The 26,997-nt window shown below is 52.9% G+C and overlaps 9 protein-coding genes and 2 non-coding genes across 11 annotated transcripts; 6 read left to right on the forward strand and 5 right to left on the reverse strand.

Moving 5' to 3' along the window:
* The first annotated feature begins 3,199 nt into the window (after positions 1 to 3,199).
* Positions 3,200 to 3,336, forward strand: J4E84_002524. The gene has a single exon. It is a non-coding gene; the product is annotated as a tRNA-Arg (tRNA).
* A 37-nt stretch (positions 3,337 to 3,373) lies between these two features.
* On the forward strand, positions 3,374 to 3,461 carry J4E84_002525. The gene has a single exon. It is a non-coding gene; the product is annotated as a tRNA-Gly (tRNA).
* A 727-nt stretch (positions 3,462 to 4,188) lies between these two features.
* J4E84_002526 (uncharacterized protein) lies at positions 4,189 to 4,666 on the forward strand (the record flags this gene model as incomplete). Its single annotated transcript, XM_049385149.1, has 2 exons — positions 4,189 to 4,248; positions 4,298 to 4,666. 2 exons carry the CDS (start codon positions 4,189 to 4,191, stop codon positions 4,664 to 4,666), a joined length of 429 nt encoding a protein of 142 aa, XP_049247172.1.
* A 625-nt stretch (positions 4,667 to 5,291) lies between these two features.
* Positions 5,292 to 6,042, reverse strand: J4E84_002527 (uncharacterized protein; the record flags this gene model as incomplete). Its single annotated transcript, XM_049385150.1, has 2 exons — positions 5,292 to 5,692; positions 6,039 to 6,042. 2 exons carry the CDS (start codon positions 6,040 to 6,042, stop codon positions 5,292 to 5,294), a joined length of 405 nt encoding a protein of 134 aa, XP_049247173.1.
* A 291-nt stretch (positions 6,043 to 6,333) lies between these two features.
* J4E84_002528 (uncharacterized protein) lies at positions 6,334 to 8,127 on the reverse strand (the record flags this gene model as incomplete). Its single annotated transcript, XM_049385151.1, has 2 exons — positions 6,334 to 6,878; positions 7,710 to 8,127. The coding sequence occupies 2 exons, from the start codon at positions 8,125 to 8,127 to the stop codon at positions 6,334 to 6,336; spliced, it is 963 nt and encodes a 320-aa protein (XP_049247174.1).
* A 660-nt stretch (positions 8,128 to 8,787) lies between these two features.
* On the reverse strand, positions 8,788 to 9,861 carry J4E84_002529 (uncharacterized protein; the record flags this gene model as incomplete). Its single annotated transcript, XM_049385152.1, has 2 exons — positions 8,788 to 9,599; positions 9,645 to 9,861. 2 exons carry the CDS (start codon positions 9,859 to 9,861, stop codon positions 8,788 to 8,790), a joined length of 1,029 nt encoding a protein of 342 aa, XP_049247175.1.
* Positions 9,862 to 10,283: 422 nt separating this feature from the next.
* On the reverse strand, positions 10,284 to 11,465 carry J4E84_002530 (uncharacterized protein; the record flags this gene model as incomplete). Its single annotated transcript, XM_049385153.1, has 3 exons — positions 10,284 to 10,591; positions 10,641 to 10,982; positions 11,039 to 11,465. 3 exons carry the CDS (start codon positions 11,463 to 11,465, stop codon positions 10,284 to 10,286), a joined length of 1,077 nt encoding a protein of 358 aa, XP_049247176.1.
* Positions 11,466 to 13,611: 2,146 nt separating this feature from the next.
* Positions 13,612 to 17,313, forward strand: J4E84_002531 (uncharacterized protein; the record flags this gene model as incomplete). Its single annotated transcript, XM_049385154.1, has 4 exons — positions 13,612 to 13,827; positions 14,034 to 14,054; positions 14,409 to 14,830; positions 14,880 to 17,313. 4 exons carry the CDS (start codon positions 13,612 to 13,614, stop codon positions 17,311 to 17,313), a joined length of 3,093 nt encoding a protein of 1,030 aa, XP_049247177.1.
* An 869-nt stretch (positions 17,314 to 18,182) lies between these two features.
* J4E84_002532 (uncharacterized protein) lies at positions 18,183 to 18,531 on the forward strand (the record flags this gene model as incomplete). The annotated part of the gene is made up of 2 exons (XM_049385155.1): positions 18,183 to 18,333; positions 18,383 to 18,531. 2 exons carry the CDS (start codon positions 18,183 to 18,185, stop codon positions 18,529 to 18,531), a joined length of 300 nt encoding a protein of 99 aa, XP_049247178.1.
* A 700-nt stretch (positions 18,532 to 19,231) lies between these two features.
* J4E84_002533 (uncharacterized protein) lies at positions 19,232 to 22,178 on the forward strand (the record flags this gene model as incomplete). Its single annotated transcript, XM_049385156.1, has 4 exons — positions 19,232 to 19,276; positions 19,337 to 20,865; positions 20,916 to 21,034; positions 21,079 to 22,178. The coding sequence occupies 4 exons, from the start codon at positions 19,232 to 19,234 to the stop codon at positions 22,176 to 22,178; spliced, it is 2,793 nt and encodes a 930-aa protein (XP_049247179.1).
* A 720-nt stretch (positions 22,179 to 22,898) lies between these two features.
* On the reverse strand, positions 22,899 to 25,932 carry J4E84_002534 (uncharacterized protein; the record flags this gene model as incomplete). Its single annotated transcript, XM_049385157.1, has 3 exons — positions 22,899 to 23,023; positions 23,475 to 25,418; positions 25,524 to 25,932. The coding sequence occupies 3 exons, from the start codon at positions 25,930 to 25,932 to the stop codon at positions 22,899 to 22,901; spliced, it is 2,478 nt and encodes an 825-aa protein (XP_049247180.1).
* Between the last annotated feature and the right edge of the window lie 1,065 nt (positions 25,933 to 26,997).

The raw sequence follows: 26,997 nt of genomic DNA on the forward strand, positions 1-26,997 counted from the left end.
TTCAACGGGATAGACTCGTGGTTCACTGGCTACCTAGGCATCGGCGGAGCATCTCACTTCAGATCTGGTGGACATGATGAAACGCGATCCCAGAAAAAGCATTGATGGGTTGGTATGCGATGGGTTCATAGAGTTGAGGGGGTATTGGAGGTGGTTAGAATGGTAGCGAAGGTGCGCTCCAGTGGCATCGAGGATGGTGGCTTACGCTTTGTCTGTTTAGGAGGCGGCGGGGAAGGAAATCTCGACGAGCCGGTCTTGGCACGCTAACTCGACCCAACAACTGGCGCAGACAATTGACGCCCTGAAGCTATCCATCATTCCTACACTGGCGCATGCGCACAGCACAGCGTCTGCCGCAACCCGACCCAAATGTCTCCTTCCGGTCCCGCAGACCATCAACACACAGTCCCGTCAACCCCTCCGAGGGGCCTCGAGCGCTGCGACTAGTTACAGACGAGGATCACTGAGCCTTTCGAGAGACGCATCAAACTCCCATCTACCGCACAGGCGCTCGATCTTCGCCCTACACCTAAAAAGCCTTTGAGGGGGTTCTATTTTGATGCGAAAAGGCCTCGATGGTGTGACTGTGGAGAAACACGCTGGTTGCACGAATGCCGGAAGTCAGTCGCCGCATGTACAGAGCCGGAGCGATGTGCACGCTGTCTGGTCAAAATCATATAGACTGGTTGTTTGCATAAGCTTCGGTGAAGTATTTGACGCGCTAAGGCTAATGTTGTTCTTCACACTTGATCATTGTTCCTTAGTTTACTGAACGTCAGCCCTTCATCTCAGTACCCTGCGACGACTACTGCGATTGCGACTACCGTTGCCACCTGTCCAGCTATCACCCAAGACCTGCGCGCACCGGTGCTCTCCAGGAGATCCCATGGCTCTTCTTCTTTTGGTTCTCGGCTACCCTCAGCCACATGGTCGGGTGTGACGCATATGACGTGTGTCTCTGTCGTGCCGTTGGCAAGGTAAGCCGCGAACACGGATGGTACAGGCCGCTTGACGGAAACGTCATACGATTCGAAGCTGCCCGCTTCACGGTCCCGTTGATCGTATTTAATCGAATAAGTATCCATGAGCCTTGTGTGGTATCGCTCAGGCACACGTTCTCCTGGTGGCGGTCTATCATCACATGTCTCGTTCGAGAAGCCGAGAACTGGGGCTGCGTTGTTTCATTAGCAACCAGTGCTATCACAAGGAAAGATGCAAACACTCACTCTTCACAATCAACGGGGCCAGTATTTCGCTGGGACAAGCATCTCTAATCCGATCGCTGTCGATGTCCTCACATTCCATGTCGTCCATGGAGACCCCAGAAGTCACAGATGGAAAAGATATTTCCCGCAATACATCCATGCACTCAGCACTCAGCACACCTTCGCAACCGTTCTCGCCTGGTCCCGTCGCTGAAGCATTGATGGCTTTGAACCGATGGAAGCAACCCATAGTTACGCTTGTCAACTCTGGATGGCTGATATAAGCAGTAGTCGAACTGTAACTGGACTCCCGGCGGTCGTTCACGGCGAGCGATATATACCAGTCTTCCTTGGATGTCATCTGAAACCCGGTCTGACCAGAGGAGTTGTACGTAGGCGTTGTAATAGGACACCATGGTGTGTTATCGTTGAGCTGGGCGAAACAGGACTGTAAGAGAGTGATTGCTATGAGTAAATAGGCGGGTAGGAAATTTGCAGTAGCCATCGTATTTGGCTAGAGGTCGTAGCTGCGGAAAGGAACGTATCAAAGTAAGCAACGTGACCATACTACGTAGAGGACATGTTAGCCATGATATACTCCGGAGTAGTTGGCTATGCTGCATAAGAGCCATAGTTGCCCGCCTAAAGTGGTCAGGACTAGGTTGATTGGAAGCAGTGTACCTGGCAGCGACTACTGTGCCGTACCCCATGTTCATTGTTTATCGTACACTAGAAGCGAACAGGCAGAGATCCGTTGTTGAAGAATAAGGCAAGCAACACGCCGCGCCGGATGACTGCCGGCTTGGCGCAGCTGCCCTGAAGACCTGCGGATAAGAGACAGAAAGCGCTTGAACATGTTATCATGGTGGTGGCAGTGCTAGAGTATGGGGTTTAATGACGTCGATTTTGTGGATTCGGTGTGACTGGAGTCGCATACAAATCTACCTCGCCGGGTAACGCGCGCGACTGAGAAGCTCAATTCCACTACATACCAAGCCCTTGGAGCTGTTGGATATTCAGATACCACAACATGGATACGACCGCTCTTCTTGCCCCAAATGGACAGCCTGTTAGGTGCCTTACGGCAGCGAAAAGCACTGAGTGCACATGCCTTCCGCAGAGACCTAAGCGCGCTCCTGCTATCGAAAGCCAGTGCGAGCTGCACGACGCGGGCAGCTTGATTCGAATAGTGCCCGGTGCCATCGATAGGATTCAACTAGTCGCTCTCCCCGCCTTATGGAAATAGCACGGCCGCATCTCGCTCGCCCGGTGTCTGAAAGGTTGGACAGATTTACTTTGGGGACGTGAAATGCCGGTAAGAGTATGGGTTTCGACGCGCCGCTTCACGCATTTCCTCAAAAGTATGGATGAAGCGTCGTAAACGCCGATGTTCTTGAAGAATGGTGAGAAGCCCGGAAGAGCTGCAGACATGGAGCAGAAATGAATACTACAACACCTCGCTACCTCCGCATTAAGTTCGTCACGATAAACCTCTTATCCGATTGCATGCCGACGAGAGGGCAAAGAAATGCCCAGACTTTGTTCATGGGACTAAACAGAATGGTTACCATACCATGGGAGTGTTTTGAAATCATTCATGGCCCACGTCAAAGATACTTCGCCTTGCTGAATCAGAGTCTGAAGCTCGGTTGATTCCGGCGTAGTCGTAGGTACCAGCTCTAACAATTGGATCAACACGGGGTTCATCGAGGAACAGTAAAGGCATCCAAAGTATCTTGCCAGATCTGTAGATGCTAACTAAACCACGTAGGTAGAGACAGTTGCAAATGCTCAGGTAATGAAAATGGTGTTCCTGACAGGGTCGGTCGAGATGCCCCACCATCGAATCCCCTCACTAGAGAAAAGTTTGCCGCAACAGTGCCCCACCAAACCACCTCTTGCATACCGACAAACTTCAATCCTCGCTATCCTTCATTGACTGTCATTATATACGATCACAAACGACAGCTTTCCATCATTACTAAGCAACAACTGGCCTAATGGCCCAATGGCAAGGCGCTTGACTACGACTCCGTTCGATATCAAGAGATTCCAGGTTGTAAGTAGCTCTCAGAAGCCTCCTATTCGAATCGCAAAGCTGACACCCCCGCTGCGACCCCTGGTTAGGTCACATTCACAGCTCCAGCTGTCTTAGCATCCATCTTTTCGCATCGGTGGTTTAGTGGTAAAATTAGCCGTTGCCATCCTTCACAGGACAGTTTCGGCTAGCCCCGGGTTCGATTCCCGGCCGATGCATTCTTTTTGGCGTTCTAGACGTCGTCGCGGTGTTGTGGTGGTGGTGGGAGAGGTGTGGGTGGAGGTGGATGATGGGGAACTTTTTGAGGTTTGGCGGAACACCATCACCACATGCCTACAAGACAACAACACGACATCCGCGCATAACTCAGAACTCATTCTCAAGTATATTACCTTGTTGCACAGTGAGTGTGCTACAAATAAGTTATCTTTGACTGTCTTAGATGTCGGCTCTGCGACTGCGCACACCTCTTCACGAACTTTTGAGCTACGAAGGACATCCGGCCATTTCTTACCATGATTCCTGCCAAATCATTCAAAGCATCTCTATACATTGCCTTGTACTTCTACAAAACGCACCAGCCATTCTTTGCGAAGTCACTATCTTAAACCTCACTGCGCACAACATCACCGCCCCTGCGACGATGAGTGTCACCACTGCAGTTGCAGACGACCTCGAAACGTCGCCGTTGATCAGAGTGGATGGAATATCTACTATTCCTAGCCCAAGATGTTTACAAAGCGGTTGGTGAATAAGGTAAGAGAGCGTGGGTACACCGCTCCTGCAATCACTCGGTGAGTAGTCGGGAAGTCTCAAATATCCTCAGTAAGTGCGCTCCAACACTTTGCCTTTTCTGTGCCTTTAACATTAAATCTGCATAAGACCACCCGCTTGAATCGCTACCAAAACCACAAGACAGTCGCCCAAGAACTGCGTTGAATCATTATGAACCCGAACAACAACCTGCCATCGCGCCATCCAGCAACACCGAAGCAGACAGACCAAGTAAGTGACGATCAACTGCAGGCCCCCGATATTCCACTGACTATAGCAGGCGCTGCAGGACCTGGGCTTCACAAACCCACTGCGAACAGTCAGCAACAAAGCCAAAGATGACGGCGAGCTCATATCATCGAGAACTCCAACCGATGGGAATATCGGCCATGCGAAAGGCATCGGGGAAAGCATTGCCGAGGCGATGTCAACCGCCATGCAGCTCCCCATGGCAACTGCCAACTACCAGTTGAAGCAGGAAGTCAAGCGCTCGGCATCCAGTGAGCTCCTGAAGATCGACGATCTCAACATCTACCAAAGCGCATGCGCCGCATACAAGTTGGGATTGGAAAGAGGTTGGAGCAAAGAGAGACTACTGGAGTCGGTCGAAGAGTGGAAGGTGTTTGAGGCGAATTCGAGGCGCAAGTAAGACGGGCGCTTGGGAGAGATGACTTGCGAGATGCTTGAGAAGAGACTGTTGGATTTGGGTGATTGATGCGGATATTTAGCACGCCAATGACAATGGCAATAAAAGTTTGGGTTGTTGGGAGCTCGTTGTCTCGTGCGGTGAGGTCTTACTCTTAGAAATATCATTATCAAAAAAAACCAATGCCAGTACTCGAGTGTTCGTAGAAGCCTATGTATTGGCTTTAAGTCTACTTGGAGGTATCATAGCCCTCATATTCGCACAGCTGGCGGTACGCTGAATCATGTATTTTTTAGACGCGTTCTTCAGTGTGGCGCGCTCGTTTTGGGGCAGGGCTACCGAGTTAGGGCTGGCAAGCATCAATTGTAGATCGCATCGGTAATACAATGATACCCTTTGATCACAGTCGAATTTGACAGATGGTGTGAGACTAGAATTTGTCGTATCTGTCGTCTACATAGGCTTGAAAGCCACAGATGATAGCTCCACCATACAGGGTGCCTTCTGTATCCCCTCGATGGATGATGAGCAGTAACCCGATCGCATGGTCAGCTCCTCTTCCCCGTATCGTTAAGTCCTCCCCATTCGTGTTTCCAGCGTCGAATAACACCAAAGGTACACGAGCAGTCTAGCGATCCCACTTTCTCAGTCCCACTGCCTTCGCCATCTTCGCCAGCCAATCCGAGGACTTTGCTAATTCGACCAACTCAGCTTTGCCTTCAGTTTTGTAGTGCATTTCGACCATCTCTTTCGCGACTGCAGAGACACCAGCCCAATGAGCTGCCTTTATGAGCAATCCATGCTTGTAATTGTTGTTCTTAGCGCTGAGCGATAAGGCTTCGTTTATCTTCTCATCAATGTCGGACTCGAATATTGACTCGTTCTCGTATAACGCTTTGGTTGCGAACATCAGGTTGAAGACGAAGTCCGCAGCCGCATGCTCGTCATGGATCTGATCAAGGGTGTCGATAGCTTTGCGCTCGCCTGATACAAAGACGGGTTTGGGGGCCATGTGGAAAAGGACGACATCTTGATGAATTGGACAGGTGTTGTTGTCTTCCAAGTGTTCAGCTAGACAGAAACTGCAATATACTCCGTGACAACTATGCAATTCGGTGTGTATACGGCTGGCTTGATCTTGTACTAGAAAAACAATGTCAGCGATCGGAAGCAGGAATTGGGTCAGTCTCTGTATTTACGTGTGATTCTGCCCTCGCATAGACCGCAACTTACATCCCCGTCGATTCCCTGACTGAGGAAGGTCTCGCGATCCTTCAATGGCGTGCCCATGGTCTTGGTGCTGGCGGATTCGGAAGGTGTAAGTAGTCAGGTTGGCAAAAGGCAGGCGTTGTTTGTATCCCGCAAGTCTTGGCACTCATGGTATCATCAGCGGTGAAGGCGCGGCAGTGATTTTGTGGTGAGTGTGAAATTGGCCCAATGCGGTAAGAGTACGCAGATGGCTTTGCGCAGCGCCAAATTGCTAAGAAGCGGCGGGAACCGTACGGTGCACTATCGTGAGGCTTTGATACAGAAAAGAATGGAGATGGTGATGCCGCATGTACGACTACAGTCATCGGGCGTCTTCGACTCGCAAATAAGAAAGAGTACTCGGCTTTAGTACAGAGCGCGCAAAGCAGGTGATAGAGCTGACTGAAAGCTTCCTAGACTTTTTACTCCGTTGAATCCGCCATCGACATATCATCGTCGTCATCTTCAACATGTGACGCCTCGTCATCTGATGGTTCATCACCTGACACCTCATGTTCCGATTCTTCGTCTTCAATCTGCCATTCCAACACGCTCTCGACGTTGTACAAGTAAAACCTAAGCTGCATTCCTATGAGCGGAACATAGCTTCCATTCCTATAGTGTTCTCGCACCATCCTCCGAGCTTCTTCCCTGATTCCAGGCCAATGGTCACTGAATATATAGAAACCAGGAACCATCCTAGCGTTGATATGCTCTTCAATGTCAGAGTCGTAAATGACCTGATCTCGTTCGTAGAGCCTGTACATGGCACGCCACATGTTCTTGACGAATGTCTTGGCCGGTCTCCAGGTCTGGATCTGGTGGGCCATTGTGTAATGTGGGCCGACTATGTCTCGTGCTCCTTCGACAAATTCGGGCTTGTTGATTTTAGAGAATAGTTGTTCTCTGCAGATGGGACAGGTGTTGTGGTTGTCCTGGTCGGATTCTATCCATTGGGTGAGGCATTCTATTCCAAATGTGTGTTGGCAGTTTGTTGTCTTGATGGATGCTGCTTGATGTTCCGTATCAAATGGCTCTGTACAGATAGCGCAATTGTCGTGGACGACGAGGTTGTCCCTGAGAAAGTCGCGGCGCGAAGGTAAGTTTGTGTTTCGCGGTGTCATGGTCTCGCCCTTTGGTGATACACTATCGTTGGGAGCGGATGTAGTGCGATGGAAGTTTTGTGGATTGAGAACAGAACACCAGCCGACTTATAGACGGCAGTGGCGACTGAAGCATAAATGTTGAATAAATGCGGGGGACACTAATCCGGATGAACGTTGGTGTGGCACTAGTAGTGACTTTGTACCTAGGTACATTGACCGGATTACCACCGCTACTTCGTTCAACTGACGTTCACATGACAGGGACGACATCATGAAAAGCATGGCAGCTGCTGGTTGAGAAAGCTGAAGCTCCAGTGAACGAGGGCTTCAGCGGCGACGGTCATCTTCCCATAGACGGTTCGGCGGCAAAGAGAAGACAGTCTTCAGCTCCCTATGTTCAACAGTGTCGATCGAAGGGCGCGATGGATGTAAAAGCGATGAGCCTTTTCTCGCTGGCATGGTAGGTCGGAGAGTCGGGAAGTCGACTGACGCATCCCACCCATGTGTCCCTCTGAACACGGGGGCAGCATGGACAGGAGTGATATCAACCACAGGCTTGACATCCGGCGACGATGGGTGCAGCAATGTCGACTGCTTCCGCGGCTTGCGTCTGTCTCCATGACTACGAGGTGATATTGATCTAGCGCTGGTAGTCATCGCGCTGCTCCTCCTTCGCACAGACGTGACTCGACGCTCTGATTCAAGCCATATCGTATCTTTGAACGGTGCGATGATGGAGTCGATCGAAGCCCGTCGTAGGAACTCTTGCTTGAGATTTGGATTCCAGCTCGATCTGCGCTTCAACGATGTGCGATGACGCACATGGCCACGTTTGCGTTCCGCGAGGTGTCTCGTTGGCGCTTTTGGTGGTACTGTCGTTTTGGGCGATAGCGGTGGCGAGGGAGGATATGCGTCGAGGTTGGGTTCTTCATCTTCTTTGGTGAACGTCGCGCCCTGGAAGTACGAGGCTTCGGTGTCTTGCTCGTGGCGGGTAGGTGTTATGGATGGGCTGCCTTCTCCGCGCTTCGCTATTCCTCCTCTCCGTCCATTCGGCCTGGACCCGCTAAGTTCTCGGGAGAGGGTCTGATAAACGAGGTCGCCGTTGTGCATTTTGAGAACTGTAGTGTTTTCTGTTTCAAAGATAGGTTACGCCTGACAAGATTAGGTAGACAAAGCGTCGGGTGATTGCGCCAAAGATATTTACGTCTTCAGTGTCTGGTGTAAAGTATGCGTTTGGGGCTGACAAGTACAGGGAGTCCAAAAAGGCGGTGCAGAGGCGGTGACTCGAGTTTTCTATATAATGACATGGTTGGAGCACGGTTGTTGTTGTGAAGCGCGGGCTTTCGCCCATGGTTGGTGCACTGTATGTACAACCGTTGGTACAGTCAATTACCGACACGCACGCACTCCAAACTTTGAATACCGAAAAACAAAAACTTGTTCGACTGAGAAGCGGACCTTTTTCGTGAAAATGGCTTTAGTATGATTTATCATATCTTCTATCCGGTTGATGGGGAAGATGAAGCCTTCAAAGGTTGCCTGTGTTGCCTGGATGGTATATTTACTCGCGCGCGGGTACGTCAACCGAGTCAAACCCATGGTCGGGGCATGACGTTGCTTCTGTAGGGCTGACCGGTTGGTAGACCCTGCTTGCAATATTGACGCCCTGTGCGGGTCTGGAACGGACCGATAAATGCGCCCGATCATTGTGCCCTGCATGTTTTGTTCTCTCAGCGGTTCTCGTGGTGTCAGTCTCTATGAATGAAGCGTTCAAAATACGTCCATCTCCTGGGTGACACGCTTCCCAAACCAGTCGACCAGTTCGTCGCCGCCGCCTTCATTCTTGCCGCTGAAGAAGTCTGTCATACGCATGTCGTTGCCGTCATCTTCAGCAGGCCAGTCAATAGCGACATCCGCTTTTTTCCCTTCCAGTAGCTCTTTCGCAGTTCCCCACGAAAAGCGCGTCTCGCTACCCCAGCCAAAGAAAGGGTCCATGTTCTGCTTCAGCCAGGTCGTTGTCCGCGCGTCTGATGGGTACCCAGAGCCCCAAGCCACCTTGACTTCGGCATCTTCGTTCGCGGCTGTGTTGCGCTTCTGGTAGGGCTCGTAGCAAACATCTAGGGCCGCGTCACGGGTGACTTTGGCGCATACTGATGCTGCACTGACGACGGGGTATAGGCTGTCAGCCTTCTTCGCGACTGTGATTCGTACCGTGGGCCAGATCCTCTCTAGTTTCTTCTGATAGATTTCTGGTCTGCCAATTGTGTCGATGTAGATCTCCTTGACGTTGACGCCTTGTGCCAGCACTCCCTTGATCAGGTCGATTGTCGCATCCATGGCCTGCGCATTGAGGTTGTATACATTTGGGGACAGCATGTGCGCTGAGATATCTTGTGCAGACATTACGCGTGTTGCCCATCCACCAGCTTCGTAGAGATCTGAGCCCTGGGTGCACAGTTTGCGCATCAGGTTCGAGCGGACTTCGGGAGTCAAGACTTTTGAATCGTCAAAGTGGTGCGTTTCGGCGAGAAGGGAATGGTGGAGTTCAATCGGTAGGTAAAAGAGGGCGTACACCATCGGGCCTGTATGCGTTAGTGATGAAGAAGACTTTCACAGGAGCCTAGTACCTAAGACTGGACCTCGTCCAGCCTCATCGACACCTAGCACGACTTCTCCAGACATGTCATCTGCGATTTGCTTGGGTATGGGCGAGAAGTGCGAATATGACTTCCCGCCAAGAATGCCTGATTTGGATATTGAAGGTGCCATGAAGACATCTGAAGGTGGTGTCTCCAGCTCAATGTCTTGGGTATGCATCTGAACATCTTCTTGTGGTTCTGCCATGTTTTCCGTCGTCTGTTTTAGCGGCTGAGGTCGTGTGGGCGATGTTGTGTGTCGTTGTAGTAAAGTAGTCGATTGAGTGAGACGCGACGCGTTCCTCGGCGGTTCCGACGCGACTCACCGATACGCTAGCGATGTGAATGGCACCGGCACACCTGCACCACGGCAAAGCCCACACACACCTTATGCGTAGGGCACGGCACAGTGCATGCAGTTTTCTACGCTTTTCCCCCAAACCTACTGTAAAGGGTTGGTTCGCACCGGCAAGTCATGTTCGTACCACCACACAAAGCGTTTCGCTGCATGAGTGCCGCCGAGGCCAGCACATTTCTTCCCGGGGGCCGCATGCAGTGTGTGATGGGTGTGGTACTTCCTAGCACAACACGCTAAAGTTGCGAATTCTCACACACAGGATTCCATTAAACTTATTTCACGGTATTGTAGATCGTCTTGCTCACGCCGCTTCTGATACTCTCCTGTACCCAATTCGGCAATCCCCTCAGCATGCTGACCTTGCCCGCAGCGCTTGGTAAGATGATTTGGCCACCGCTGCAGCTCATGATTTGTCCGACAATTGCATCGGCAACAGCAGTCGGCTCAAGAATGGGAGAACCTCGCCTCTTGAGTTCCTGCTCCACAGGTTCTATCAAAGGTGTACGGACCCAATTAGGGTGTATGGAAGTCGTGAGAACGTTTGGGCTGTTGTAGTGGTGCTTGAGTTCCTGGGTGAGCGCTAACTTGGGTCAGCATACTGCAGCTAAGAGATGGGACAAGGAACATACTTTCGTGGAAGCTTAGAATAGCCGCCTTCGTCGCTGTATAATCTGCCAGGCCAGCGACACCGATGAAGCTTGCCGTGCTTGCGATCGTCACGATATGGCCCTTGTTGTGTCGGAGCATGTCTGGCAGGAAAGCTTTGGTGGTGTACCAGTTGCTGAGGACGTTTACATCGAAGATCTTTCGGAGGTACGCGTCGGACGTAGTGAGGATGGTGTGGGATGCCAGAAGCCCTGCATTATTGATGAGGATGGTAGGTGCCCCCATCGTTTCTTTGACCTTCTCGGCGACTGAGTAGACTTCAGAGGAGTCGGTGATGTCACACTTGAAGAACTTGAGGCCGGCGTCTGTCGTCTTCGTTAGTACCAGGCAGCTCAGCGTAGTGAGTATTCATGTGTCTTACATCCTTGCAAACTTGGAGGCAATTGCTGAATGTCTAGCACTGCCACTCTGATTCCCTTGTTGATCAGCCTCTTCACTACCAGCTCTCCAATACCACTGCAGCCTCCTGTGATGACTGCGACCTCCCGGCTCCAGTTCCATCTCGCCTTTTCACTTCGCAATCTGCCTGCGTTCAGGGCAACATGGTTAAGCTGCTTGTTGACGACTCTTGCTGTTCCAGCTATCAGGCACCACTTCAAAACCTTCACGAGCTGTGCATAGCGAAACGGGTCCCGAAGTGCGCGGATCCGAGTTGTAAGTTGGCTGCGAAGTTGTGTAGGTCCTTTCGTCAATACCCAGAGTAGAGCGGCCGTGACTAGAGGGTTGAGCGTGATATGACCAGCAGTTGTTCCAGCGATATTAAGAATGTGGTGTAGTAATTTCGACATATCTACATTCGCTTCAAAAGTTTAGAGGTCGAAGTGCGCAACCTGAGCATTCCATCGGATATGTCACTTATGCATGATCTCCAGGTCTATATAGCGCGCTGCGGGTCCGTTCGCGTCGAAAGAGGGGACCATACGACGCCAACAGTGTCTAGTTGAGCGGGCTTGGAGCCGACGACGTCGCAGCCTCGGCTTCGCATTCCCTTCTGCTTGTGCAACTAGACACTGTAAGAAAGTTTCGTTCGAAAAGAGGAGTATCCAGTAAGCTCTAGGGAAAAGATTGCAAGACTCTTTACTTGTAGGCAGCCTCACAGGGCACTTATGAAAGTGTATAAGTGCTTCAGTGTGTAGGCATGCGTACCAGCAAAGCCACCGAGATTGCTAAGGTAAATTGCGCGTTTACTATCTGTAATAGAACATGACGTGCCTCGCAAAATCTTTCTTTTTCTTCATTGCAACCTGGATGATCCTTCGAAGAACGCAGCCACTTCGGTGACAATGCACACCCCATGGTGCAGTCACTGGCACCCTGCATCAGTCTCCGAGGCTATTCTGCAGGAATGCTGTGAAGGGTGGCAAATAGGAACGGCAGGCGCAGCCGTGCATTGCTTCTCGGGTGCAGAGGTCCGATGGCGTGGCTGCCGGATTGGTCGATGGCACACGTGTCGCTGCTTCCTGCTTCGACAAACTTTATGAGGAAGTCGCAAGTAACAGCCTGCCAACAAGACGCGAATTGCGCTCGATGCCTCTGGATGCGTTACTTCCTCTGGCCATGTTACATAGAGGAGCACCGCTTTGGCCTGCTTTTAGCCGGTTCCACGGAGCCCACCCTGATTCCTCTGCTGATTGGCGGATGCAAGGTACGTGCGGGGAAATGCCTGGCTCTTTATTCTGAAACGAGAGCGGTCAGGCCCATCTAACCGCATCGGCTGCATGGGAGAACGAGGCGCCTCATTTATAAAGATCGCCATTGTCGCAAAGAGATGGGCATTTGGTGAGATGCAAAGCCAGGGAATCGAACAAGTGTCGGTCCATGTCGCCTACTGACAAATAAACCAACCCTTCGGTAGCAGAAAACTGTCAGAGACTCACTCAGTCCTCCTGCACGACATGTCTACCAGAATGGCGCGGCACGCGTAGCGGCATACGTCGGTGTTTGAGACGATCGATGCCCCGCCAGTCCTTCGGCCGTGGAAGCTACACTGCCCCTCCTAGTACTTATTGCGGTACTACTAGATGCTGCAACCCTGACTGGCTGGGGGACTCTTGGGCGAAGAGCTGCCGGATGACGTGAGGGCATTGCGCACCGCCCGCCGGCATCTCCATCCCACTCCAGGGGCCTGGAACGCGCTGTAGAGAAGCATTCAGAACCACGTTTGCCGCGCATATCGAGTTAGAGTGGGCCGCGTTGGATAGCGGAAGGCTGTGACAGCTGCATCAAAGGCTGGGACGACACACAGAAGGTGGGTTGCCAGATTCGATTAGCACCGCGTTCCGAAGCCATGACTGCAACGTATGTTTAATCCTGGGATGCGATGCGCGTTTGCGTGCTAGATAGTCTCTACAGTAGCTGCGCATGTACAGTAGACAGCTGCGGGAGAACAGGAGGGTCCAAAACCTCAATTGGGCAGAGTACGCGACCAGCAGATGGGCAATATGTGCGGAATCCCACCCAGCACTAGTTGAGCGCCACATCGTCCCCTGATCAGTGATGGACCCTGAGCTTTCGAGTCCAACGCTCCACTCCCGCTCCATCTATAGACTTGCTCTTTCGGCGCCCGAAGTTGAACTGTTGGCCAACCCTTCCAGACTTGCTCCGACTGTCCTTACCCACGACTCGTGCTGTGCATAGGCCATCGAGTGCGCGCTGCTGCGACCCGCACCACAGCGACTTCCGTTCCTGCCTACGTACCGAGCCTCCAACCACGCTTCCGTCCCGACTCTGTACGACCACGAACAGCGAGCAGCGAGGGCAGCAAGGGCATTTGCCCCGTGTACGAATTATCTGTATGTAAATGCGCCTTCCGTGTCTCCAGCGAAGCGGTCGCGGCTGCCATGTGAACTTCACACCGCCCGCCAATCCCCCACACCAGCTCCCAGGGCAGTCGCGCTGACGTGACGGCAGTGTATTTCTAGTATTCTAGCCAGTATGGCCTACCAAGGCATGGGAGGAGGCAACGGCCTCAGATCCCCGCGCGAAGAGCAGTCGTTCCTTTCCCTGAATCGCGCCGCTCAGAACGGCGATGGCCGCGCGACCCTGCAGCGCCGCTTCACGACCAACAACATTCCGACCATGAGCACGCCTCTGTCGCCGATCGGACAACAACGTAGACAAGCGGCAGAGCCGGCCGAGTTTACTACAGCGGTATGTGGGCACTCTCGTACACGTAAGAGGCGGATGTTCAGTGTTGGGGCTCCGCGGCGCTTTGCATGTCGGTACTCAGCAGCTACCGCAGCCATGTCGGATATACTTGAAACGACATAAAATGGCTGCGCTGGTAGAGCTGCTGTCAGTTAGCTATTGTACATACGCGGTGACCAAGAATTCGGGCTAACGACCAATCCCAACAGACGTACCACAAGCTCCAAGTTGTAAGTCTACTTCACTGCGTCTTTCTGCGTCTCTCACTTGTCACCCAAGAATCCTACTGGAAGTAAGATTGCAGTCGTTGCCAAGGCTACCTGTCCAGGCGACGCCCATATTGACCAACAATTGTCTTTTGCCTTTGTCTCTCCCACACCACCACAAAAGTCCGCCTCTCCAAAAGCTAGCTTTGCTATCATTACTCCTGTACATTTCTCTGTCTCATTTGAGACTCTATTCCCTATCTATATCCTCATCTCTTCCCATCTGCATCGTCCTACGTCACGAGCGACGCTGTTGCCTCACGACAAACGCGCTCAAACACCCTCGCCGGTCCGTGTGACCAGCTAACAGCTTGCTAGCTTGAGAGAAAACGGATTGAACACGAGTATCTCAAAGAAGCAAAACGGCGATTCGACGCTGAGATGGAGCTCCTCAACTTGCAAGCCCAGCACGGCGAGAGTGACAACAACCGATTCTCGGCTGATGCTCACTACGGCGGACCTGCGCATAGCCAGCCCACTACCCCGCCCGAGTACAACGAGAGCAACGGGTTCCCGTCCGCTTTGTCGCGTCCGAACCGTTTCAGCATGTCCAGTATCAACCCGGGTATGACCACACGCGGTAGCCGTGCCAACTCCCAGGTCACTTCCCCTCCCGCCAACTTCCAGAGCAACGGCAACTTGCCTTCGCACTCGATGCCAGGATCCCGTCGCAACTCTGAGGAGGAGCACGACGACTTTGAGAACGACGACTTTACTCCTCTGAGTCCGGCCGCGCGCAAGTAAGTTGGCCCAGCACAACATCACCTCAAACACTGCTAACCCAAATAGGAACAACCGTATGTCCATGCCAGTTACTAGAATGGACTACGGCAACCGCGGAAATCTTCCAGATGTGGGCTCGCTTCTTGGTCATATTGATACTGCCGGCTTCTTGTTTGGTGATGACGCATCAGCTGCCACTCAAGATCAGAAGGCTTTCCTCCAGATGGGTAATACCAAGGACGACTTCCCAGTCTTGGTCCGCCGCGATGGTGCTGGTAATGGTACGAACCTCTCTGCCTCTTCCGCTGCACTTGATTTGGCCCTTTCACAGTCCCCTGGCCCGGATGCTCAGTCCACTGCTTGGAACGGACACCGTCATCGTCAGGCTCAACAGTCCCTTCCTGCTAACACTTTCCGTAAAGCTTCTCAGATGGACGACTATGAGTCCGGTCGATCCAACGGCGCCGAGACTACACCCAAGAACAACCGTCGCTCGGTCGAGTTCAGCTTCAGCCCCAAGGCCAACGAGTCCAAGCGCTCCAGTTACGGCGGCCCGACCAACGGCATGCCCAAGTTGACTCAGTCGTACTCAACAAACGACGTTCCGACCCTGAAGAATGGAGCGAACGGCGCCAATAGTATCGGTTTCACGCACTCGCAGCAGTTCCACAACCACAACGCTAGCCTTGGTCGCATTCCATCAAATGTCCTGTCCAACCGTAACAGCCGCGACCTCTCACTCGGTAATCGCGAGTCTGAGTACCGTTCTCCGCAGTCAGGCTTGCACGCAAGCGCTGCACCTTTCGGTCCTGGTATGACTTCAGCTGCCAACGGCAACGGCGGAGTCTCGTCGACTGTCGGTTCACCAGCCATGTCACAGTACTCGAGTGTTTCCGCTGCCAACCCAGGATACTATGGATACGGTATGAACATGCTGAACGGTGCTTTGAATGGTCTCAACCTTGGAGGTGGGCCCGGTCCTCAGTACGGTGGACCCACTGCTTACGCTCCCACCAACATGTACGGTAACGGACCGTCGCAGTACAACCCATACGCTACCTATGGCCCAGGCGGTCGCGTACAGGACAGCCAGGCTCGCGTCATCCAGAGCCGTCGTCTGCAGAACGACGCCAACAAGTACATGAACTACGATCTGAAGACCATGCCCCGTCATGAGATCTACAGTCTGTGCAAGGATCAACATGGTTGTCGGTTCCTGCAGAAGAAGCTCGAGGAGCGCAACGCGGAGAACATCCAGATCATCTTTGATGAGACTGCCCCTCACGTCGTTGAACTCATGACTGATCCTTTCGGCAACTACCTCTGCCAGAAGTTGCTGGAGTACTGCAACGATGAGCAGCGCAACACTCTTGTCCGCAACGCTTCTCCTGCGATGGTTCAGATTGCGTTCAATCAGCACGGCACTCGCGCTTTGCAGAAGATGATCGAGTTCATCTCCACCGATGATCAGGTATACTATGACCCTCGGTATTATCCCGCTCCCGAGCTAATCCGTCCCCAGACTCAGATGATCATTCACGCATTGTCTGGACAGGTTGTCGATCTCATCCAGGATCTGAATGGCAACCACGTCATTCAGAAGTGCCTGAACCACCTCAAGTCTGTGGAGGCCCAGTTCATCTTCGATGCTGTAGGCGAGAACTGCATCACTGTTGGTACCCACCGCCATGGATGCTGTGTTCTACAGCGTTGCATTGATCACGCAGTCGGTTTCCAGAAGGTCGATTTGATCCGCAAGATCACTGCCCACAGCTTCCACCTTGTGCAAGATCCATTTGGCAACTACGTGGTTCAGTACATCCTCGACCTCAACGATGCGGCCTTCACGACCCCCATGTGCCAGGGCTTCCAGACCAAGATTTGCGAGCTGTCCAAGCAGAAGTTCAGTTCCAACGTTATCGAGAAGTGCATCCGCTGCGCTGAGCCGCACGTCAAGGGCATGATGATTGAGGAGTTGCTTGACGTCGAACAGCTTGAGCAGCTCATGCGCGACTCTTACGGCAACTACGTTATCCAGACTGCACTCGAGTTTGCTCCCGCCGAGCTGTGCGTGCACCTGATCGAGGCCATGCGTCCGATTCTGCCATCCATCCGCCAGACTCCTTACGGTCGTCGCATCATGAGCAAGGTTAGCGAGCGCGAGAGCCGCCTGGCTGCCTACACTGGCCGTACTTCATCTGGCCAAGGTTCACCCGGCGCTGGGCCAGGTTCTGAGTCGAGCTCGGTCTTCAACCAGGCCCCGGCACAGTACCAGCCTCCCAACGGTTCCTCTGGCTACCAGACACCCATGTATACTGCGACCGCAAACTATGGTCCGAGCATCATTTCACCTCAACCTCACCGCCAGCCGCACCGCTTGAGCAACCCGCACCACATGCACAACCCGGTTCAGGACAACCGTCAGGGCTACGCTGGCTACCAGCAGCAGCACCAGTACGGCATCCCTCAGACCAACGGCGGCAACGGCAGCTGGTTCTAGAAGAGCCAAGCGGTCAACGAGGTTATGATTTGACGAGCTACGGTCTGTCCAAAAGCACATCACTACGCAACATGCTTACCAGTAGAGTACACTGGTGTTGGCGTTGTCTTCTTGATGGTTTGATCTTTCTTCCATGTATCGGTCCTGTCTGTCTGATTGGGCGGATCGATCTTGTATAGTACGACTACACGAGCATCATCGCGCGGCCTCGGCAGCATTCGGCATATTCGGCGTACGGATCTGGGCTACACGGCGTTCTTCCCTTGCCCCTTCATTGATTGTATTCTATCCCTTCATTTTCCCCAGCCATCACTTGTCTTCACGATACGGCACCTTGGTGCACTAAAAGGAACGTTTCAGCATGAGCACGAAAACGAACAGCACGAGCACTGTCGCCGTATGGGCGGCCTCTTCATTTTCACCTACCCCTTGCAATGGCACTTGCCGTGAGCCTGGAGCTAGGTGGCAAGTCTATGTACATGAATACAGGATCATATTCCAAACTTGATATGCACTTGCGTGATGTTGTACTATCGTAGGGGTGAATGGAAACAACAAAGACAGGGCAGTGACGATGTTGCAATGAATTGTGGCCAAGGTTGCATCGATGTGACGAGGGGTCCAGCGGAGCGACTGCCGTGTGACATGTGAGGCGATGACGCGCTTTGAACTTCGGCTCGGGACCAGCCATTTGAAACATGCACCTGCCCAGTCGCTCCTAGACACTTACAAACCACGCCGAGCACCACCAATACACCTCTCGCGACGTCCAAAAGCATTTTAATACGATAAGACCGCCGCCTGACGCTCTCACTCTTCTTAACTGTCTTCCGGCACCGCAACCGCAGCCCCAAGTCGCCCAAGACATAATGCGCTTCGCCATCTTCTCCTTCCTCGTTGCGCTCCTCGCTGCCTTCGTCATGGCAAGCGCACCCCATCGCTCCGTCATCATCAGCTGGCCCAACGACACACCCGACGACATTGTCGAGCAGAGCAAGGAGGCTATCCGCCAGGCCAAGGGTACGAGGCATGCGATACCGGTAGAGGACATGTGCTAACATAATTCCAGGCGTCATTACCCACGAGTACAACATCATCAAGGGCTTCGCTGCCACGGCCCCCGCTGCCGCTCTCGACATGGTGTCGACGTTGAGCGACGTGTACAAGTGCGAGATCGAGGAGGATGGCATCGTCACCACGCAGAACAACAAGGAGTAGGCTGGATGGGCAAGGAAGAGGGCAACAAATTGGAAGGAACGACGGCCCTTTAGTTAATTTCGCTCATGATTATACGACTGGAGTCTGGAGTCTGCTCAAGGATCGGACAGGGTGGAGTTGGACGAGAATGTCAACTAGACAATCCATCAGTATTCTGATTTATGTAGAACATATTAGACCCATCCTCAACATTGGCTGTGGGTAACACCTAGGTATTCCACAGCCATACGCATCACTACTGCAGATTGTTGCTACGCTCGAGACTGTTGTGATCACCGTAGGGTAAGGTGGTAGAACCCTGCAGCGGCTCTTTCCCCGCGGGTGGCCCTGCCCGTGCACGTCGTCTCAGAACAGCGGCGGCTTTATGCGCGTCATGTTCCGTCTGTCAAAAGGCAATTAGGGAATGTCAGGCTGATGCCCCTCACCCGACGCCCATCGCACGACTCTACGCCTCGCTACACACGGATTCAAGACGTCGCCGCGGGCATGTGCTGCATTCCGGCTTAGCGTTCGGGCTCCCAACCTCACCGACGCGCGCGACACGTCCTCGAGCAAGGACTCAGCCTGTGCATGGTGGAGCACGTACACTTCACCGCAAAACCACAGACACCGAGATGCATGACTGTTATTCACTCTACTCGCACCGCATAACAGCATTGACAGACCGACACGCGGGTACCAGGCCCCGCGACACTCCACCATGGACGACTTCAAGCCCGAGCTGCTCAAGGCTCTCCTCGACTGGGTACGTCTCCACGTGCCGCCTCCTACACGTCCGAGTGGAATAGCTGACCTTCGCGTCTAGGTCAACACCTTCGACCTCCCCCACAGAATCACGTCGCTGAGCCAGCTCGAAGACGGCCAGATACTGTGGCAGATCCTCGCCGACATCGACGCCGATTACTTCAACGAGTCCCTCCCAAATTTCGAAGAGAACCACCGCCGCCAATCAGACAATTGGATACCGCGATGGCAGAATCTCAAATACATCGAACGCACAACCTCGACCTACATACGCGAAGAATGCGAGCAGCTACCCGTGCTCACCAAGCGCATGATACCAGATCTCAAGGCAGGCGCGAGGGATGGATCAACAATGCTGGTTGCAAAGCTCACCATGGCTGTGCTACTGGCCGCATGCTTCTCGCCGCGAAGCAACCAGCGCATGCTGCAGGTCATGCCCAAGCTGGGCCAGAAGACGGCCGAGACGATTGCCGAAGCCATACAAGAGATGCAGGCCTTGGACCAACGCATGTCGGAACTAGGCGTCGATGCCGAGCTGACTTCAGAGCCAGTTCTCTCAGGGTATAGAACGCCCACACGAGCAATATCTGGCCAGCCACCCCCAGCAGGCAACGAGTTGGAGCAGGAGGCACAGCTATTCGAGGCAAACAAGGACAGGCAAGCACTCAAGGCGCAGGTCGGAAAGCTACTTGAGGAGCTCAAGACCTCACGAGAGCGCATATCCAAGCTCGAAGAGGAAGTCGCAGAAGCGACTGCCTATCTCGATGTTCGGGCGGGCCAGGCACAACGCGCTCAATCCGACGATGTCGAAAACCTACGAAACGACTTGCTGCGCGACCGACAGTACATCGACCAGCTCGAACAAGACCTCGCGCATACGAGAGAGATCATGGAAAGCCAGAAGCGACGTCTCGATCGGCTAGAGGGCGAGGAAGGATCCAAACAGGACTTGCGAGATCAGCTGCAAGTCGTCAAGGCCGAACGCGACGAGCTGAGCCAGAAAGCCAAGGCAAACGAGAACCTGAAGAAGAAGATCGAGTCTCTGACCAAGGAAACCAAACAACTAGAGACGCTACGCGAAGACTACCAACAAGCTCGTGAACGGTTAGCTCAGCTCGAAGGCGTCGAGGAGCGCATCGATATCCTGCAGAACATCATCAAAGAGAACGGTCAGACGCTTGCCAACGGAGAGCAGGCCATCTTTGAAGAAAAGGGCAAGCGCACCCGAATCGAACATGAAAACCTTCTCCTTATGAAACAGTTGGAGCAGACTCGCGAGCTACAATACAAGGCAGAAGATGCCAAGCAGGAGCTCGAAGAACGGATACGGGAACTAGAATCATCCAATCATGCTGATCGTGGCGGAAGCCTGGAAGACGAGCTTGAACAAGACGAAAACGCCAACCAGGACACCGACACGAAGCCCGCGTCTGATGGACGGGTGAGCGCAGATGCGATTGCTCTACAACAACGGGTCGATATCTTGAACGTCCGTTTGAAGTCGCTAGAAAGCGAAACACTCAAGCAGATGCAGGAGAATTTGGGTTTACGGTCTGATATGATGACAGAGAAGGATGAGAACAGTCAGAAGTAGGTGACCACTTCATGTGGATTGGGCATTGCTAATTACATGTCTGCAGACCGTTCTTGGAACAGAACGAAAAGCTACAGACTGCTCAAACCGAGCTGGAAGAACTTCGTCGCCGGTTACGAGAACAAGACCTGCAAATGGCGGAACTTCGCAACGAACTCAACAGGAGTATGTATTTCGATTCATCTATGTGATTGTGCTAACTCTGCTAGAATCTGACATCGACGACGATACGCGCACAGCTGCTGTCCAAAAGGAACACGAGCGCCTACTGGTACTGCAAGAGAGGACCAACGACAGACTACGGGAGCTCGAAGTTGCAAACGCGGAGAAGCAGGGTCTCTTACGAGCAGCGTTGCTCGATCGCCAAAACCTACCGCCAGAGCTTCTTGAGCTCAAGAGAGTCGAAACGATACGGGAGATGCGTGAACGGATAGAGTCTGTCATCAAGGCCCCAGCAGAAGTACAACCGCAAGTGCTAGATACCACGAGTTCGGAGATCGCCGAGACTGTGCTATCCTCCGAAGCAGCTCTGGACAAAGCAAAGAAGGTAAGTAACAAACAGATCTCTCATAGCAAGTCGCCTTCTTCCGCGTTCGACGCAGCGGTTTCGGCAATGAAGAAACATCAGCTTGAACCTTCGTTCACTGCGGCTACTCTTGTCTCGCCGGCTTCGCCAAATCGAACCCATCTCGGAAAGGATAAGTCGCTGTCGGACATGTCTACTTCGACAGCTGGGACGGGGCAAACTACATGGGGCCGCATGGCGCAGCTAGTCTCGCCAAAGCGGAGGACCAAGTCGACCATGGGCGGCACCGAGTACTACACGATGCAATCGTCGAATGACTGTGCGGCAAGTTTGTCCTTGGCCTGGCTGCCAGAGTATACTTATCCAACCGACTACCTCTCCATTTTCATACCCTCTACTCATCTCCTCGCGCCCATGCTAACCCGTAACCGCAGGACCTCCAAGATCAACTCACAACCAACAGCACACTTCGCGAGCAACTCGAGCTCGCAAAGAAGGAGACGTCAGAGAAGGGCTCGGTATGTCGCGTTCCCTCCCTCTCCAGAACAGCGACGTGGCAACCTTGGATATGGTAGTAACAAGTGCTCCAACAAACAGGTGGAACTCCAACAAGAAGTCGAAAACCTGCGCCGCGAAAACGCACTGGTCAAGTCCATGTGGTACGACATGAACCAGCGCCTCCTCAGCAACACCGTCATCCTGCAAAGACGCAGCGAAGCACCCAAAGGCTGGCTCGGAAAACAAAGAGCCGCTGTCGGCGGCTCCAGCGTCTTAGTACGTTAGCTCCCCTCTTCCTGTAAACACGTCTTTTGTGTATGTATTTCCAAGGGCTGACTGGGTACAGGGCCGGAGGTAGCCGGAGCCGTGACCGCGTCGCCTTCTCTGCGGCCGACGCCCTCGTCGGTGGGCAACAGCTACGCTGCAGCAGGCTCGTCGGATGGCGTGCTCGTTTCTTTTCTCTTCATTACGCATTTTGTAGGGCCGCGGAATCGGGTTTGGTTCAGCATAGCGCAGGTTTGGTGGCATTTGTATTGCGTGAGGATGTATAGACGTATTGTCTTTTGTCACTTATACCCCCTTTTATTCCTTTGCAGTAGTTTGTAGAGAATCAAATATACTAGATCAAATGGACGGCTGAGCGTTTGGGTGGTGTTGTTGAGATGTCGAGTAAAGAGCGTCATGTCATTGAGGGAATAGATACATGTATATTGGAATTTAGAATGAAGAAGGGTTCAAGCAACATTGAGAAACGGTGCGTTTGGTGAATGGCGGCGGTATGGACATAGATTGTGAAGACGTTATCCGACAGAAGTGATACACTAGGTAAACCCAACACACAAACAACATCGAGAGTGTGCCGTTGCATTAGCCTCCTCCTCCCACTTTGTCACTACGCTAATCTCCCATTCACATTCCTCATCCTCACACATCAAATTCTCCGCACCATCACCTTCCATCCTCCAATCTCCCACCAACCTAACTCAACAGGTTACCTCAGCACACTCAGTACTCAGCCAACCTCAGCCTCCTCCCAATATTCCTGCGTATAACGTCGCGCTCGACGGGTTCGTTCTGCGCTCGATTCGCATTGAGTGCCTGACGAAGCATTCCCGCATCGAAGAAGCCATCTATAGCCGGAGCAAAAAAGTAAGAATCAGCGATCAATGAAACAGTGGAAAACAAGGTAGTGTGTTGGTGATGGGTGGTGATGATGAAGTCTCGTGTGCGCATGCCGCTTATACCGCTCAATCGCATCAATAATGTAGGAAAGCAAAGAAGAAAACTTCTCTAATGAGGAAAGAGGGGAACAAGCAAAACGCTAAGAAGAGTAAAAAATCGGTTTCCTCGCCGCAACAGGCGCTTTCCTCGCCTTCACCGTTTTAACAACCGGAATGGGTTTACGCGGCGAGCTTTGCAAAACAGGCGTCATGGGTTTGAAAGGCGGGGAATGAGGAGGCGTAGGCGGTAAACCACCCACCGTAGGGAAAGGTTGTGAAGAAGAAGGCAAAGAGGAACAAGAAGCATGGCCCGAGACTTCATCGAGGGAAAGAAGGGAAGGAGGGGAAGGGGGAGTCCTACATCCACCGAGACCATCGTCGTCTTCATCATCTACTATACTCTCTGCAGGCGTCTGTTGTTTTCCACCATCTCCCAGGATGATTCTGCCTCTGCTCTTGAGACGGGTGGCGAGAGGTCTGTCTTCCGCTTCGCGGGCGCGGGTCGCGGTCTTATCAGCCGAAGTACCGCGGCGCTTGATCTGGCGGAGGAGTTTGCGGATCTCTAAGAAGTAGGATTCCAGCGCGTCAATGTAGCGCGAGGTTTGGCGGTGCTTGGATGACGCGCAGATGGATATGCTGCCGTCTTTTATGATGTAGCCTATGCCGAAGCCGTCGGCGGACGTGGGACCGAAACCGAATTGGCGGAGTGAGGGGTTGCCGCAGTTGGAGGTCGAGAGGATGGTTTGGTTGATCTTGTCCCAGCCGTTGTCGGCGAAGAGGGCGGGCATCGAGTGCTGCATTGGTGCTGGGGGTGGCGAGCTCGAAATGGAGTCGTTCTCTGAGAGGACTGAGTTGCGGTTCGGTGAGCCGACGCCTGATGCGTCGGCGCTGGATGGTCGTGTTGAGTCCCAGCCGTCACTGCTCGCTGTGTCGTTTGACTCGTCAATGGCACGCTGCCAGATGCAGTACAAAGCGTAGAGGTGTCGGTCAGGACCTTGGGCTTTGGAACATATTTTTGTGTTCTCGGTGTGCTTCTGGCACGCCTTTCTAAGTGCTTCAATCTTCTGCGATGCTGGGTTCTCGCCCCAGAACGTCGTCAGGAAGTCAACCGACTCTTCTGTTACCGAGCGGATGGCTTCCGTACGTCCGTGGTAGTATATCTTCGTCATAGCGGGTTCGTATACGCATTCTATCCGTCCATATAGACCGTAGTACGCTGCCTGGAAAGCCATTTGAACAAAAGCATCGGGTGAGAAACCCATCGAAGTCATGAAGTTCTTGCCATAGTGAGGGAACTCCAGAGTCGCGAACTCATTCTGCTGAATGAGGTCTGCCAGACGTGTCTCGGCAAAACGAAGCGCTGTGCTAAGTTCAGGAAGCATGTCCCACTCGAGCTTGTGAGGAGTTGTTTGTACGTCGCCAAAGCTATCTGGGTCGCGCTTGGCAGGATCAGGACTTGATGAAGCCCAAAGACTTGGCGCACTGCCGTTGATGGTTCTCGCGAATCGGAGAATGGTGTCGGTGTAGACATCGGAAGCAAATCGGAGCACAGTATGGCCATCAACACCAGTATGCTCGAAGTTGATTCCCGCACTTCCGTTCTTGCAAACGATGATCTGCAGCTTGTCGTACCAACGGTTCGTGCATGTTCCCACCTGGACACCACGCTCAATCTTGCTCGTACCGCAAAGCATGTTCATGCACAGATCGGCACCTGTCTGCGGTTCGGTGTAGTCCAGGCAGAGAATAAACAATGCTGAGTCAACAATGTTGAGGCAGTCAGAGTTGTTCGAGCCCTCTTCCCTGTGCAGCACGTCACGGAGACCTGCCCAGACCTTTCGGTTCTCTGTACTCAGCACACCCAGAGCTCCTTTGGCCGCATCTTGGATCGGTACTTCCTGCGCGTCATCTACAATGACTTGCAGGTTGAGAGCAATGTCCTTCTCCGTCATGATCAGGTCGTGGTTGTCATCCAGAACGTCGAACCAATAGAACTGGCCATAGCACATGACGACCACGTGCTTCGAAGTTGGGTCTTGACCGATCTGACATCCATGCTCAGTGGGTATCCTGGCAGTACCGAACAGTCTTGAGTATTGGTACATGCACAGTGGCTGACCACGGATGGTGTCAGGCGGTAGTTCCTCGCGACGGACAGCTCTAACAAAGGACAATGCCGAGACGACTAATGAGGCTGCGCGAGTGACTTGGTTGTTGCGAGCCGGGGTGGGATCATCCTCCAGTAAGAAGAATGGATTTAGATTAAGTACCACCGGGTTATCGAAGTTCAGATATGAATCATACCCTAGCGATAGGTCAGTCTAAGATACATGGATATAGACACACTTTCAACCGTCGATCCTGAAATGCCTCAAATATAGCTCATTTTTTGAACTGTCAAGATACTTACAGAACTGCTCGATGTAGTTGTTCTTCCCAGAAGCGTACTTCTTCAGCTTCTCCTGCAGCACAGGTCCATCAGTCTTGAGGAAGTCCTCTACTGAGTGAACCGTATCGCTGTGTTCCTTCGGAGACTGCAAGGGTTTGAGCGCGGCAATGTATTTCTTGCAAGAACTGTCGAGCTCTGGGATAGGAAGCTTTGGTAGACTGTCTTCGTGTGCGAAGGTGATGCCCGGTCTTGAGTTGGGGTTGGTATGGCTTGCTAGTGGTGCTTGTGCCTCTGAGGAGTAAGACTGGGTACTCTGCTTTGCGGACTCCGCTGAACGGGTCGTGCCGTTGCCTTCCGAGCCAGACATCTTGGATGCCTTATCAAGTGTATCCTCAAGGGACGACGGTTGGGTGAAAGTGCGGACTGCCATGGCGAGTGTCAGTTAGGCGTATAGGGGCGAGATGGAGGTGGCAATGTTGAGATGCCGCAGAGCACTGCGATAGAAGTAGTGACAGTCCTGAAGACAGTAGGCCGGCATGGGTACTCAAAGTTCGCAAAGAGCATCAAGGTACTTGGGGAAGGGAAGACTCTTATAAGAGTCAAGACGAATGGGGAAAGTAGAATTAGGGCGGGTCCACATGGCGACTTCGCATGTGAAACGCGCGATAGGCTTCGTAATAAAAGAGACAGGCGATGCAAGATGCCGCTCAGGTAGCCGACCGCTGACCCGGAACGTGACCCGGAGCATGGCAGACCAGAGAGGTGAATGACCCGATGTTCTAAGCCAACGAAACGCCCATGCAAGGAGAATGCAACTTACACAGTAGCGTCGAGCTCTAAATGAGCTGCGGATAGTCTGGCGGAATTTGTCCAGATCTGGAGAGTAATCGAAACTGCTGTAGTCAAAGTAACTCTGTTGCGCAACGACTTACTGTACTCCAATGGGCCTCTTGGGCTCTCGACAATGCAGCAGGACCAGGGTAAAGGACCGGAAAAGGTGTGCCGCGGATCGAAGCACAGCAAATGTCAGAGAGACTCGGTCGTGAGGATACGGTAGGCGCGTAAGGCTGCCCCGAGGTGTACTAGTGGGCCTGTTAGAAATCAGCTATCTACGTTACGGACGAGTGGAAGCGTCGGCGGTAGCGCGAACTTATAAAGGGCACGCACCGTCGCGTAGGCAGTCCGGTTAATCGGAGAAAATGTACCTGGGCAGCTTTAGGAGAGGCACGGCAATGGGTGCAGGGCACGATAGCAGGATGGCACTATGGTCTATGGCTACTTGATCACACCGCGCGGCTATGCGGGCACTTCTCACGGGCTCTACGTACGGCAACCTGAGGTGTCGATGTCTGGGCGGACTGGGATTGGAGAGTGGCTGAGGTATGCCAACGTGTGGAGAAGCGGGGGATTCAGGTGTGACGTAGGTCACGGACCATAGGAGAAACGGAACCCCCACCACGCTGTCGTGAATAGACTAGCCGACTAGCGGCCAAGA

The sequence above is a fragment of the Alternaria hordeiaustralica genome (assembly GCF_023758085.1).
Source record: "Alternaria hordeiaustralica strain BMP 2776 chromosome Unknown scaffold_3, whole genome shotgun sequence".
NCBI lineage: Eukaryota > Fungi > Ascomycota > Dothideomycetes > Pleosporales > Pleosporaceae > Alternaria > Alternaria hordeiaustralica.